This window comes from Kwoniella botswanensis, chromosome 1 (assembly GCF_036426115.1).
Source record: "Kwoniella botswanensis chromosome 1, complete sequence".
In the NCBI taxonomy this organism is placed as follows: Eukaryota; Fungi; Basidiomycota; class Tremellomycetes; order Tremellales; family Cryptococcaceae; genus Kwoniella; species Kwoniella botswanensis.
In genome coordinates this window covers 18,028,914-18,042,347 of record NC_088599.1, presented here as the reverse complement: position 1 = coordinate 18,042,347, position 13,434 = coordinate 18,028,914, and the positions used below count along the sequence as shown (strand labels likewise).

Sequence of the window (13,434 nt, the reverse complement as noted above, 5' to 3'; positions counted from 1 at the left end):
TGGAAGTGCATACAAGGTCTTAGTAATATACGGGAGATGATGCTACGCACGAGATTCACAAGATCTACAACCTATACTTTTCACTTAGCCCAATAGCCTTAATCAACCCTCTTCCATAAAAGTATATTTACAACCATCTTCTACCCAAGTTGGAAAATATTCAATAGCCTTCTCAGGTTGATTCTTAAAATGCATTAGATAACTCTGGAGGGATGAAATGGTCAATCGATCTTTGGGGAATAATAATGGAAATTCTTGAGCTAATTTATCTATATCCTCGAGAATTTCCTGCTCAACCTTCTCTGTGTTGTTATCGGTAAGGACGCCTTTCTTGGGGGCTGTCTCGAGTAATCCATCGATATCGTCCATTGCGGAACCCGGGGTGACTCCATTAGGGGAAGGTAAAGCTTCCGCCGAATCAGGTTGATAGAAGAATTTGAATAGGTCGTGAGCTTGCTTTGGAGTCACGTAGGTGAATTCCAGCCAGACATCACATAGTCCTGAATGGATTTGAAACGATAGTGTTTCATTATCAAAGGAACTTACCTCTCGAATTCAGAGGGATGGATCAATACGATATCCTGGACATCTCACTCACCTGGTCGATATAAAGCAGGATCAATCCTATCTTTCCAGTTGGTCGTACAGAACAACACCCTGCCTTCGCTAGCAGCCAGACCGTCTACACCCTGCCTTCGCTAGCAGCCAGACCGTCTATAGCATTCATTCAACAAACCGGAGAGTGTGATTCTAGAGGGTGAGGCGGGGAAATCCAACGGATTGATGAACCTTGATGGAAATGGAATGGATGGACCATTGTTCGATGATTCATGAGGATTATCAACCTTCTTCGGGGGAGTGGCCATGTCCTCGTTAGGTCGTTTAGGGGATTCAACCTCCGCTTCTCTTGGGACCGATTGATCACACTTGGGAATTATGGAGTTCTCTTGTTCGAGCGTAAGCTCCGAAGGTATCACCATTTGAGGTGTATCGCAGCTCGGAAAGGGTGTTGGATGATCTTCTTTGATCGCTTGATATCCTGCTTTCGCCTTGTGAGTCACACCAATGTTATCGTCGAGCGATAGTGAAGAATCATGGAGAGGAGACGAATGTGAAGGATCAGCAATAGAATGTTCATCGCCTTTTAATATCGTATCTCGATCCTGGAAGAGTTCGGTATTTTTCGTGGCCTGAAACGCGCAATCACTATTCGTCACTGCCAACGATCGATATCAGCATACCCATATACATATACCACGCGGAGGATACTATATTGTATGTCGTACGTACATGTCTTCGAACAGGAGAATTGACTTTGGTGGGATGCTCATGACTAATTTCAGTAACTCGTCGTCATCGATACTAATGGTATGATATGATCAATCTCCGATCAGCATGACAATATACAGTATTCAAGAGGGAAGGACCGTGATACGATTTGTGTACTCACCCTCTCGCACCTAGGTTGATCACGTAGATTTGCAAGCTGAAATGAGACGCCAAGGCGGTTACTACAGTAATAGGTGCAGAACCTTTCATCAGACTTTCACTCCCAGGCGGAATATGGAAAGTGAGTATATCTAGACTCACTCAAACTGGTCTTACCTGTCCCATGTAATCCATAAAGTAACCAACCCCTCCTCCAAGGTAATCCCCTCTTCCTATAAAATGCTTTCCCATCCAAAAAATCTCTCGTATCCCTCAGGATCTTATCTTTGATCGAGGGAGGTAAGAAGATGGATTCCCATGATCTAAGTGGTTTGCAGGTCCTACGCCATCCCCACCATGCTTGACTTCCCTCGCTTATATTGACTTTGAGAGGTGATTGCGTATGTGAGAGATTAGGGTTCGAGAGTGATAGATTAGAGGGAGGAATATATCTCTTGAGCGGTTGATGGGGATTACCCTGTGAGTTGAGGTTGTGGTAAGATCAGCAAAATTGCACAGGTAGACTCTACCACCATTGTTCCAGCTTCACGCATAACTGGGGAATAGTTTGGTGTATTGTGAGGAGATACTGACGAAATTTCCAATCCTTTTCCTGGACTTCCATCCCCATGAAGATTGACCATCCTAAACCTATAATCGTAACCTTCAAAATTGATGACTACATCAAGTGCATCAATGGGATATCGATAGACGGGTACTTGATCATTTGCCTTTCTAGGATCAGAAGGAAGATCATCTTCCTCATCGTCTTGCATGTCATCTGGTGAACTCGTTGGCTTCTGAGTAAGTATCTTGAATCGATTTGGGGGTATACGACCTCTACGATTGAGTATTTCTAACACTTCTTTGTATATCGGTACATCTGCTGACAAAGTGTTTGATTGAGGGGAAAGGGAAGAGGAACCGAGAGTTGTACGAATGAAATGTAAGGGCCAGTCGAATGAAGGGTCTGTGTCATTGATTATGGCTGTTATCCTTAATGCTAAGGATGAAATAGGAAGATGTTGATCGGTCAGGATCTAGATACCCATGTGGAGTAGGACAAGATAGCTACGTTGGGAATAGACATCGACTCACCATCATCTATTGCTTGAACAATTCTATGAGAACTTCGTCTGACCAACTCGGCTAGGAATAAACCAACCATTCCACCTGCAGCTTCGATGGATATGGGGCGGGTCAATATCCCACTGGCAGTGCGAAGGACAGACTGCATCCTGTTCGTGGATAGGGGGGCCATGATGGGACGGTGATGCTGTATCGAGTCTGATCTCTTCTACTAAATCTTTCCGAAGAAGAGTGGGTTTCTGAAGTGAAGTATAGTGAGCTGGATACCGTACAGTTCACTGACTTGCGATGATGTTGGATACTGTGCATGTCAAGAGTGCAGTATAATACATTCACTGCCCAGTCAACCATTCGGCTTCGTGCATGTACATGTGCATAGACGAAAAGGTGTAAGTATCTTGACATCATGATTGTGTGTATATTTGATCGCTGGTAAATTAAACTATTGATAGCGTCTTTCTGTCACTTCGGTGACCAGAAAACACGACCTTGCATCGCCTTTACCATCAGTCAGTCGCGAAAGGTACAGTACATACTGCATCATTCTTGGAGCAAAATCGCCGAATTTAATGCGTGTCTGTGTTCCACCAATGATAGTGATTGACTATGGGGTAAATCTGTGGAGATACAGTAGTAGTGATTTTTCTAGTGATCTCAGAAGGGTTATGGTGTGCTTCTTGGTGGTGGCACCTCGACTTTCCGCTGTGAAAGTCTACAGCAAAGTGGTGGTCTTAAAGTACATGTGATAGATATGCATGTATATAGAATAGGATAGGATAGGATATGATATGATAAGGATAATACGTAGAATTAGTAATTAAGGAGCTGCTTCTTTGGTTAATCAACTGATGTTTATACACGATAATCATTCTATCGATTGTCGTAATGTACACAATCAATCCATCCCACCTTTTCCCTAACTGAAGTTTTCCATATTGCTACCCATCTTCTATCTTATCATCTCCAAACCCTGTGGACAACCTACATGAACCCACTCCACAAACTTCTCCGAAGCCCTAGCTGGATTCAGTTTATACCCCATCAAATAACCTTGTAAAGCCGATATGGTCAGACGATTCTCAGGTAGTGAATCTGCAAAATGATCAGCCAAGATTTCAAGATCGTCTTTTTCATTCTCTCCTTTGAGTGTTTCCGTTTCGGTCTCAGAACCGGGTTCAGGTATGGTGATTTCCGTGTCGAGAGTGATGCTACTAGTGGCTCGACTTATAGCTGTTGAAGGTGCTGAAGAATTTGGCGAACTGGTGACAGGCGACGGGGATGATGATGAGGATGAGCATGCGTGGATGAATTCTTCGTCATCCGTTTTCGCCTCAGAGTCTGTCTCCTTTGGAAGTGATGAACTGTAACCGTCACCAAAATTTGATGGATTTGGCGGGATCAGAGGATGGCTGATCGTGTTTCCAGTTTCATCCGATGGTCTTGGTCGATAGAAATACATGAATAGGTCGTATGCTTGATCTCTCGTTGCATGAGTAAATTTGACCCAGACGTCGCATCGACCTATTGTATACGGTGTATCAGCCTCACTCCTCGAAGTGAGAGGGGCACACATAGTAAGGGAAGGAATGTGGAAGTTAAAACAACTTACCAGATCTTGATAAAGCAGGATCAATCCTCCTGACATGATTAGTTGTACAGAAGAGTATCCTACCTTCACTTGCAGCAAGTCCGTCTATGGCGTTCAGCAATCCTGATAACGTGACAGACGATCGGTTCCTCTCTTCTTCTTCTCTTTGATACTGAGATGAGAAGGTCGTCCATTCTCCTTCACCAGAGGTGGAAAGTTCTATTTGGGTATCGTCTTCTCTGGTCCTATCGGTAGAGGTGGCTGAAGTGGCCGTGATAGATTCTTCTATCTTGTCTTTGGCTTCGGCTTCGGTGGGGGAGGTGCCGGTAGTTGTCTTGACTTCTGTGGGAGCAGTTTCTTGCTTCGTCGAGGATGCATCGTGCGGTTCATCGGCATGGGAATTGGGTTTATCGGATGATTTAGGTTTATCAGGTGAGGTGGTATCGCCATTCACAGGGTCTTGAGTTTGAGTAGGAGATGAAACGTCTTTGGGACCTTTATCAACTCGGTCCTCGGGATCTTGAGCAGCGGGTCTTATAAATGTGGTATCAAGAGGCTTTCCAGGTGAAGTAACAGTGGCCAGTGAAGGATTTGGAGCGCTCCCAGTATCACCAGTAGCCTCCATGGCTGGTGCAGAGTTCGGTTGTTGATCACTGATCTTCTGTTCGGCGGTAGGGTCAGAGACATCGACGGAAGTACCTTCTGCGACTACTGAGTCATCAGGGACCGCAGTCGGAACAGATGTCTTCGATGGACTTGTACGCTTGGCCTTCTTCCTTGGTGATACAGGTGGAGGCGGGAGTCCTACGGTCGTAGCACCCTTCTTCCCACTTCGAAAAGCACAGTCGCTATACAACGTGAAGAGAGACGAATTAGTCTTGTCAATCGTTTTCAAGCAACAAAAAGCAGCTTACATATCTTCGAAGAGAAGGATGCATTTCTTTGGGCAGTCCATCACCAACTTCATGAGTACCTCGTCATCGAGTCTACAGACCAGGACAATGTCAATCTATAGCTAAAGGCGTATGAATCGATATACAAATCTCAGGATCACTCACCCTTTAGCACCGACGTTGACGATGTATACACCAAGTTTGAAGTGAGATGCAAGTGCTGTGACTATACGCGATGATTCAAACAAACCGAAAATCAGCTTGTCTATCGTTATCATAGTACACGGATATTGGTGTATACAGAAGTTATCACTCACTCAGTGAAGTCTTCCCGGTACCCGGTAAGCCATATAACAACCAGCCTCTTCTCCAAGGCAATCCCCTATCCTGATAAAACTGCTTATTCTCCAAAAACTCCCTTGTATCCCTCAATACACCATCTTTTACCGATTGAGGGAGAAAGACTGATTCCCATGGTCTGATCGGCTTGAAGGAAGTCAAATTCCATGAACCTACCCACCAATGTGTGGTCAGGCGGGGAATATAGATCGATAGTCTGTTATGAGACTTGGCGAGATAGAGGGTTCGGGAGTGGTAAATAAGAGAATGGAAAATCTCTCGAGAGCGAGAGAAGGATGATACCCTACAGGCGACAGTGAATCAACATATGTCGTGACACGATACGATGGAATAGGATGGGATAGGAAGAGAGACTTACGAGATCTTGAGGTTTCTCTCTTTTTGCCCACTGTTGGTTTCCAGTACGAAATGGAATGTATGACCTTCGAATGGAATGTCCATGTTGATAGCTACGTATATCACACACTTCAATGTAAGCATGTGAACTTAGATTTCAATGGTATGAAATCCAAAGGGGTACTAGTTTTAACTCACTTTTCGTAGGCAACGTGAACAATTCTACCTCCTCATTAGTCCTGGAGGGATCATTCGGATCACCATATTCTTCCGTCTTCAAAGGTGCGTTTGTAGGTAATTTAGATCGGATGATCATTTCCTTCGGAGGGTATCGACCAGTGGGATACATCGCTTCGAGGTAGTCCGCCCAGAATGGGATACTGCCCTTGGTCGATTTGGATAAGGTGGAAGTGTGATGACGGATGAAGTGGATCAGCCAGTCGTATGCTGGATCGGAAGATGGGATGGTAGCTCGGAGTAAGAGACCTAACAACATGGAGTAGTATAATCAGCATTCGTTCACTCCTTCTAGCGATGTGAATGTGCAGTATGTATATGGCAGTGCATCATGTAGACCAGCTGACACTCTGGAAGCAGAGTGAACTTACCTTGATTGATAGCATTATTGATAGAACTCGTCACCCTCCTCGTCACTTCTACCATCACCGCAGCCAAGACGACTTTACCAGCTTCCAGCAAGATTGGGTTAGACCCGAGATACCGTCTCGCTTCACCTTGAAGTCGACCAAGACTGGTGGTGGTTTTAGGTCGAGAGAGCTTGATCTTTAACATGATGCCTCGATTTCAGTGGACGTTGGATGTTTGGGTCAGTTGATAAAGTTAACAAAACGCATAGTCAGTATATATACATATACTTGTCAGTGTGGGTGAATGGGTATGTGTTTCTTTGGATGCTTGATGAATTTCACATGTCCTCCTCGAGGATGAAGCGTTGTTTACTGATCGACACGCATCTACGCATGTACATACACAGAATCACACTGGGACATGCTTACTGTTCTGATCACCCTCTGGGCTGATTCGCACCAACACACACACACACACACACACACACACATACGGTAACAATCGTCAGGTTTACTCAACCAACCTCTAGGTAAGCTAGAATGGGGGAAACACGACCTTTCATTCATCCCGTCCTTTCGCTTTCCTTGATGGTGATTATTGATTCGCAAAGGATGCTTGAGCGTGTTGAAAAGGGAAACGATCCATGCGGATAAGCTAGATCTCGATCGCCCTCATGACCCTCCTTTCGCTCCCCTATCCTTATCGAATGCACATCTCTGCCGAGCTGCATTATTCAGTTGATCAATTGCCTAGGTTCGAGATACGTAGGCAACCCATCATATGCATTGCACGCAATTAATTATATAGCCTGCTACCACTGTGTTCTTTTTAAACCTGCACTCGTAAACGATCACACCATTTAGCCAGTTCCGGGGGAGCGTTCCAGCTGGAGCCCCGCGCGGCGCTTCCTGGGCTGGGAATCGCTTGAACCGGAAGATTACGATTACGCAGGCACGGAATGACGTTTAATGTCCGTAAATAGATTATGACAAGTACTCTTTTCTCTTACCGTAACGGTCACCTGAAAGAGTTCCAGATGGATCACTGGCAAGTACGGCCGGGCAGACCTGGTCAAATATACGTCGATTGTGGTATCTTGATTCAACCTAAATCGAAATGGGTAAAATGAGAGAACTCAGTTGAATGGCCGAGGTGATGAACATACACGAGTACTGTACTCAATTCGGTATTCGGTTAATACATATGGCTGAAAGACGTCATATCTATTATTGTAAACATTTTCTTCACTTTGTCGCAGTGGAGAAGATTGATATTAATCTGATTTATAATATATCAGATCCTGTTTGCTACTACTTCATTACCAAGGCGTATAGACCACGTTATCAACTGTTCTTCTTCTCACCGCCAGTTTTATAGGAGCCTGAGAACACTGGTGTAAGTATCTCAGGACCATCTTGGAAGGTCTGACCTGGAGAACCGCAAAGGAAGCGAGAAATATGGCTTTGACACATAGAAAGAACCACAAGAAAGATCCTGAGTCTGGGGATGCAGATGCTGAAGCTAAGCGTAATGAAGAAGAAGAGAAGAAGAGTGAGTAGCACAAGTGACCAATCTCCAACGGGAATATGGGTTATACTGATTTTGAATTTCTTTTATGCAGAGTATGAAGGGGAAGAATATGATGTACTACTTCGATATGTAGAGGAACAGAAGCAAAAGTTAAAGAACAAGAAAGATGATGATGATGAAGACGATGATAAGAATGCGAAATACGTTAGAAAATGGTATGCACCTTGGAAAAAGACAAAGGTAGAATCCGGTACCAAGAAGGTCAGTCCTGAACACTCCCCATATTATAGACTATTTGTGCTGATAAGTTCGTTTGCGCAGGTTCCACAAGAATGGTTAGAGACTGATCGACAAAAAGGTCTATCGTCCTCTGATATCGATGAGAGAAGGAAACACTCAGGATGGAATGAACTCGAGAGGTATGTATGGATATTCTTACCCGAGCTCTTTTCCTGCATCGTTGCCCGGGTCTGACGGGATCGATGCTTGTAGTCCATCCGAAAATCAATTCATCAAGTTCATATCGTATTTCCGAGGTCCCATCTTATATGTTATGGAATTGGCTGTCTTACTTGCTGCTGGTCTGAGAGATTGGATCGATTTCGGTGTGATTATTGGTATCTTATTCTTGAACGCTGCTGTCGGTTGGTATCAGGAGAAGTGAGTAGCCCTCCATCACAATGATTATGCACTTTCCACTTGCTCGTCAAGAAGGAGGACTGAGCTGACCGATGGCGTACCTCACAGACAAGCCGGAGATATCGTTGCTCAGTTGAAAGCGGGTATAGCCATGAAGACAATTGTTGTCCGAGATGGTAAGGAACAGGAAATCGAAGCTAGAGATCTGGTTCCCGGAGATATCATCGTTCTTGAAGAAGGTAATACAATCGCTGCTGATGCCAAGGTATGTAAGAGGAATCAAGCGTTTTCCATACCTCCTGCGCTGACCTTGGTTTGTTCGTTAGATTTTGGGAGATTACCAGGACAAAGATGGATCTAAGGTGAATACTCGTCGTGCTTGGCTGTATCTGATGCACAACAGGATAGCTGAATACCTCTTTTATCAGTCCAAAGAGATTTTAGACAACCACGAGAAATCTAAGAAGGCCAAAGGACAACAGAACGATTCCGATGATGAAGAGCACGACGACGATGATGGACCAGATAAGGGTCCTTCCGTGATGTCAGTCGACCAATCTGCTATCACCGGTGAATCGTTAGCCGTAGATAAATTCGTTGGCGATGTCGCATATTATACTTGTGGTGTGAAAAGGGGTAAATGTTATGGGATGGTTACTGTCTCCGCGAAAGGTTCTTTTGTCGGTAGAACGGCTGCTTTGGTATCTAGTGAGTAATACACGTTCCCTGAATGATTGAAGTGTATCATGATTGGCTTTCAATACTGATGCTGTGTACGATTCAGGCTCGAACGAGAAGGGACACTTCCAAATCGTTCTCGGTGGTATTGGAACAACGTAAGTCAATATTGCCTATGCCAGCCTGCATATCTACTAAGTGTCACTGTAGTCTCCTTGTCATGGTCGTCGCATTCATCTTCGCTGTGTGGATTGGAGGCTTCTTCCGTGGTACCAAGATAGCTACACCCGATCAAAACAACTTACTCGTCTACGCCCTTATTTTCCTCATCATCGGTGTACCGGTCGGTCTACCAGTAGTCACCACCACCACCTTGGCTGTTGGTGCTGCCTACTTGGCCAGAAGACAGGCTATCGTACAAAAGTTGACCGCCATTGAATCGCTCGCTGGTGTAGATATCCTCTGTTCGGATAAAACTGGAACATTGACCGCCAACAAGTTGTCGCTCAACGAACCTTACATCGCACCTGATGTTGATCCCAATTGGTTTATGACTGTCGCTGTTCTTGCTTCATCCCATAATGTAAGAGGATTAGACCCCATTGATAAGGTTACTGTCGTTGGACTAAAGGTGAGTCGATCTTGGACAATATAAGTGTATTTCGAGTGAAGGTATCGCTGATTTGACTTGATGGGGTGATCGTTTAGGACTTCCCTAAAGCCCAGGAGATGTTGAAAGGTGGTTGGAAGACACACAAATTCACACCTTTCGACCCAGTCTCAAAGCGGATTACAGCCGAAGTTGAGAAAGACGGTAAACACTACACCTGTGCCAAGGGTGCACCCAACGCCATTTTGAAATTGTCTAAATTCGATGCTCATACTGTAGCCGATTACAGAAATCAAGCTCAGCAATTTGCTTCTAGAGGATTTAGGTCTTTGGGTGTAGCAGTCAAGGAAGATGGTAAAGATTGGGAATTGTTGGGGATGTTATGTATGTTTGACCCTCCTAGAGGTGATACTGCAAAGGTGAGTGATTGCTTCCATCTTACAGCTAAATGTGGTCAGCACTCGTGCTTATGATTTGTGGGTATATTTAGACTATTGGAGAAGCCCACGAACTTGGTATCTCAGTTAAGATGTTGACCGGAGATGCTGTCGCCATCGCCAAGGAGACTTGTAAACAACTAGGCCTCAAAACCAATGTGTATGATTCAGAAAAATTGATTGGAGGTGGAATGGCCGGATCTGATATTAGAGATTTCGTCGAAGCTGCTGATGGGTTTGCTGAGGTCTTCCCTGAACATAAATATCAAGTCGTCAACCTCCTTCAAGAAAGAGGACATTTGACTGCAATGACTGGAGATGGTGTCAACGATGCTCCCTCACTCAAGAAGGCAGATTGTGGTATTGCCGTTGAAGGCGCTTCGGACGCTGCTCGGACGGCTGCAGATGTAGTTTTCTTAGATGAAGGTTTATCAACTATCATCACGGCTATCAAAGTGGCGAGACAAATTTTCCATAGGATGAAAGCGTATATTATCTACCGGTGAGTATAACCTTTTTCTGTTATCGAATGGGCGTAAATGCTAAGATCGGTATTTGATGTAGTATTGCCCTTTGTGTGCACCTTCAAGTGTACCTTATGCTTTCGATCTTAATCAAGAATGAGACAATCCGAGTAGACTTGATTGTGTTTTTGGCTATCTTTGCGGATGTAGCTACCATAGCTATTGCTTACGATCGAGGTGAGCTGTTCTTCGTCATACTGTTTCAGGCCTAGCGACTAACCATGCATCAAACAGCCCCTTACGCTAGACAACCTGTCGAATGGCAATTACCAAAAGTTTGGATCATCTCTACAATCATGGGTGAGCTCCAGGTGACAAGGACTCTTATTCACATGTAAGGTGCAAATGCTAATATGTTATTTCTGTTCAGGTCTTTTGCTAGCTGCTGGTACTTGGATCATCCGAGGGACGTTGTATTTAGAAAACGGAGGTATCATCCAGAACTTTGGTTCAGTACAGGAAGTCTTGTTCTTGGAAGTTGCCCTGACAGAATCTTGGGTCATCTGTAAGTCACAAATTGATACGAGACTGAAAACTATTCTGACATTTTTTATCACCTTTAGTCATCACGCGATTGGCTCAAGAACCAGGAACTCCGAATGTCTTCCCCTCTTTCCAACTGATCGTAGCTGTGTTGGGAGTCGACCTTCTTGCTTCCTTCTTTGCCGCCTACGGATGGATCTCTGGACCTGCTGTCGAACATGGTGGATGGGTCGATATCGTTACCATTGTCAAGATTTGGGGATACTCATTCGGTGTCACAGTCATCATCCTACTTGTCTACCTCATCCTCAACAAGATCTCGTGGTTAGACCATATTGGCAGAGTATCTCGATCGAAGAGAAACGAAAAACTTGAGAATTTCCTTACCGACTTACAAAGATTGACTATCGTTCATGAATCAGATCACAACGGATCCTACTTCCGATTCGCCTCTGGTGGATCTGGCTCTGCCACACCTAAAGAAGGTTCAGGTGACGATAAAGATAAGAAACCGAAATCAAAACCTAAAAAAGAACAAGATAGTAAATCTTCAGATAAAGGTAAAGGAGTGGAGGGTGGAGATAAGACACTGACGGATCATGCGGGTAAAGGTGATCAGGCAGAAGCTCAAAAACAACAAGACCAAAAGAGACAACCTTCTAGTGGACCTGGATCCAAACAAAAAGGAAGGGAAGGTGAACCCACGGAGGTCTCAACTAAGGAACATTCTCAAGGTAACCCAGATAGTAATCTGAATAAAGATAATTCACAAAGGACAGATGAGGATGAAAGATCCAGTGAGGGAACTCATGTGGAACCTTGACTATCTGATCATATTAAGTTGGGCAATGCTATCAACTAATTGCCAACGACATTGGAGGATGGGCTGAAGGAAGTGTATAGTGGAGGATATATGCGGGAATCAAAAACAACGGACATTTTCAGTATCCTGTAGCCTTTAAAAAGCTGTATACTACCATCTAACAATTACATTCACTCGTTTTATCTTTCAACAAAACATAATTACATTACATCTATATGATCTTTTCGTACTTCAGATATATAATTGCACAAAACACATAATACAATCGAAACATAGCTCATATAATATATGTATCCTTTATTGACTTGACGACTCTGCTCATTGATTGGCTATAAGTATTCCGGCGAGTGACATTAATTTACTGAGACGGTTCAGTACGTTACATCCTTCAATATTCTCCCTTTGGTAACCGTTGAGTATCATTGTACGGGACGAGAAAGGAGGGTAGAAATGTGAATGAATTACCCCTTGTGCTCCTGGCTTTCAGAGGAACGAGCTATGACTGTCCATCCTATCTTCATTACCCCTTTCCAGAGAATGGAACGTAAGATTGAGTATCTACTTACAGGCGAGAACTGCAAGTTATAAAAGCCAGCAGATAATTTCATTGCAATTCAGCTGAAGTGCAGCACACTATTCAACTATACCTTTTTAGTATATCCTACTCAAAGCAAGCCTGGACGGTTCTTTGCTTTATATCAATATTCCATATATTTTACAATTTCTCCGGGAAGTACCATATTAGCGATACCTTACGTCCATAATGATCAAGCTCACTGCCATCGCCACCATTCTCACCTTCTTCGGCGCTCAGTGGTCACTCGCCCAGTCAGACGCTACCCTAGTCGCTGTCCGAGTCACCTTTGGGCCCGGTGTAGATTATCAACTGGGTACTGCACCTTACACAAGGGATAATTCAGGTGAGGAGGCATCTTGGGGTTTCGAAGAAGCAGAGTTAGGCAAAACCACCGGGAAATTCTTCTTCTTACCTAAGAAGAAGAACGATGAGGGAGATTATGTGGATCTATACAATGCTACTGTAAGTACCAAGCTTTGCAAGCAGAATTAGTTCAGTGTTGATGTTTTGGTTTGGGCCGGTTTGAATTATCTGAGTGTTACGCTCAAGGATTGAAATTGTCCTTCGATACTCCCACTTTCAACTTTATCGACCACGAACCTTGGCTGGAAGGTAAAAAATCTGATAAAGGCAAGGTCTGGTGTCCTAAGGATGAAGCCCGTGCCAAAGACGGCTGGAAAGAAGGTGACGCTTTGCCCGATATTAGCTCGGTGAGTGATTGCTCTGCTGCAGTGCTAGTACCAAGTGGTGCTCCCGGCTAACGGCACTGATGGATGTCCTTGCTATTGTTTGTAGGAGAATCTATCCGGAGAGTAGACTGGTAAGCTGTATCTATTAAAGACTGGAAAGAT

At 44.2% G+C, this 13,434-nt stretch overlaps 4 protein-coding genes across 4 annotated transcripts; 2 read left to right on the top strand and 2 right to left on the bottom strand.

Moving 5' to 3' along the window:
* Positions 1-102: 102 nt before the first annotated feature.
* On the bottom strand, positions 103-2,689 carry L199_006809 (uncharacterized protein; the record flags this gene model as incomplete). The annotated part of the gene is made up of 9 exons (XM_064892506.1): positions 103-500; positions 599-682; positions 737-1,206; positions 1,291-1,362; positions 1,451-1,511; positions 1,591-1,769; positions 1,814-1,906; positions 2,023-2,431; positions 2,527-2,689. The coding sequence occupies 9 exons, from the start codon at positions 2,687-2,689 to the stop codon at positions 103-105; spliced, it is 1,929 nt and encodes a 642-aa protein (XP_064748578.1).
* Positions 2,690-3,466: 777 nt separating this feature from the next.
* Positions 3,467-6,486, bottom strand: L199_006808 (uncharacterized protein; the record flags this gene model as incomplete). Its single annotated transcript, XM_064892505.1, has 8 exons — positions 3,467-4,038; positions 4,127-4,953; positions 5,020-5,091; positions 5,164-5,224; positions 5,316-5,641; positions 5,717-5,807; positions 5,893-6,180; positions 6,303-6,486. The coding sequence occupies 8 exons, from the start codon at positions 6,484-6,486 to the stop codon at positions 3,467-3,469; spliced, it is 2,421 nt and encodes an 806-aa protein (XP_064748577.1).
* Positions 6,487-7,739: 1,253 nt separating this feature from the next.
* L199_006807 (plasma-membrane proton-efflux P-type ATPase) lies at positions 7,740-12,006 on the top strand (the record flags this gene model as incomplete). Its single annotated transcript, XM_064892504.1, has 15 exons — positions 7,740-7,833; positions 7,904-8,073; positions 8,134-8,231; positions 8,305-8,472; positions 8,560-8,716; positions 8,778-8,813; positions 8,880-9,159; positions 9,236-9,287; positions 9,340-9,760; positions 9,838-10,158; positions 10,230-10,678; positions 10,741-10,877; positions 10,935-11,000; positions 11,071-11,205; positions 11,264-12,006. 15 exons carry the CDS (start codon positions 7,740-7,742, stop codon positions 12,004-12,006), a joined length of 3,327 nt encoding a protein of 1,108 aa, XP_064748576.1.
* Positions 12,007-12,769: 763 nt separating this feature from the next.
* L199_006806 (uncharacterized protein) lies at positions 12,770-13,399 on the top strand (the record flags this gene model as incomplete). Its single annotated transcript, XM_064892503.1, has 3 exons — positions 12,770-13,045; positions 13,120-13,293; positions 13,379-13,399. 3 exons carry the CDS (start codon positions 12,770-12,772, stop codon positions 13,397-13,399), a joined length of 471 nt encoding a protein of 156 aa, XP_064748575.1.
* Between the last annotated feature and the right edge of the window lie 35 nt (positions 13,400-13,434).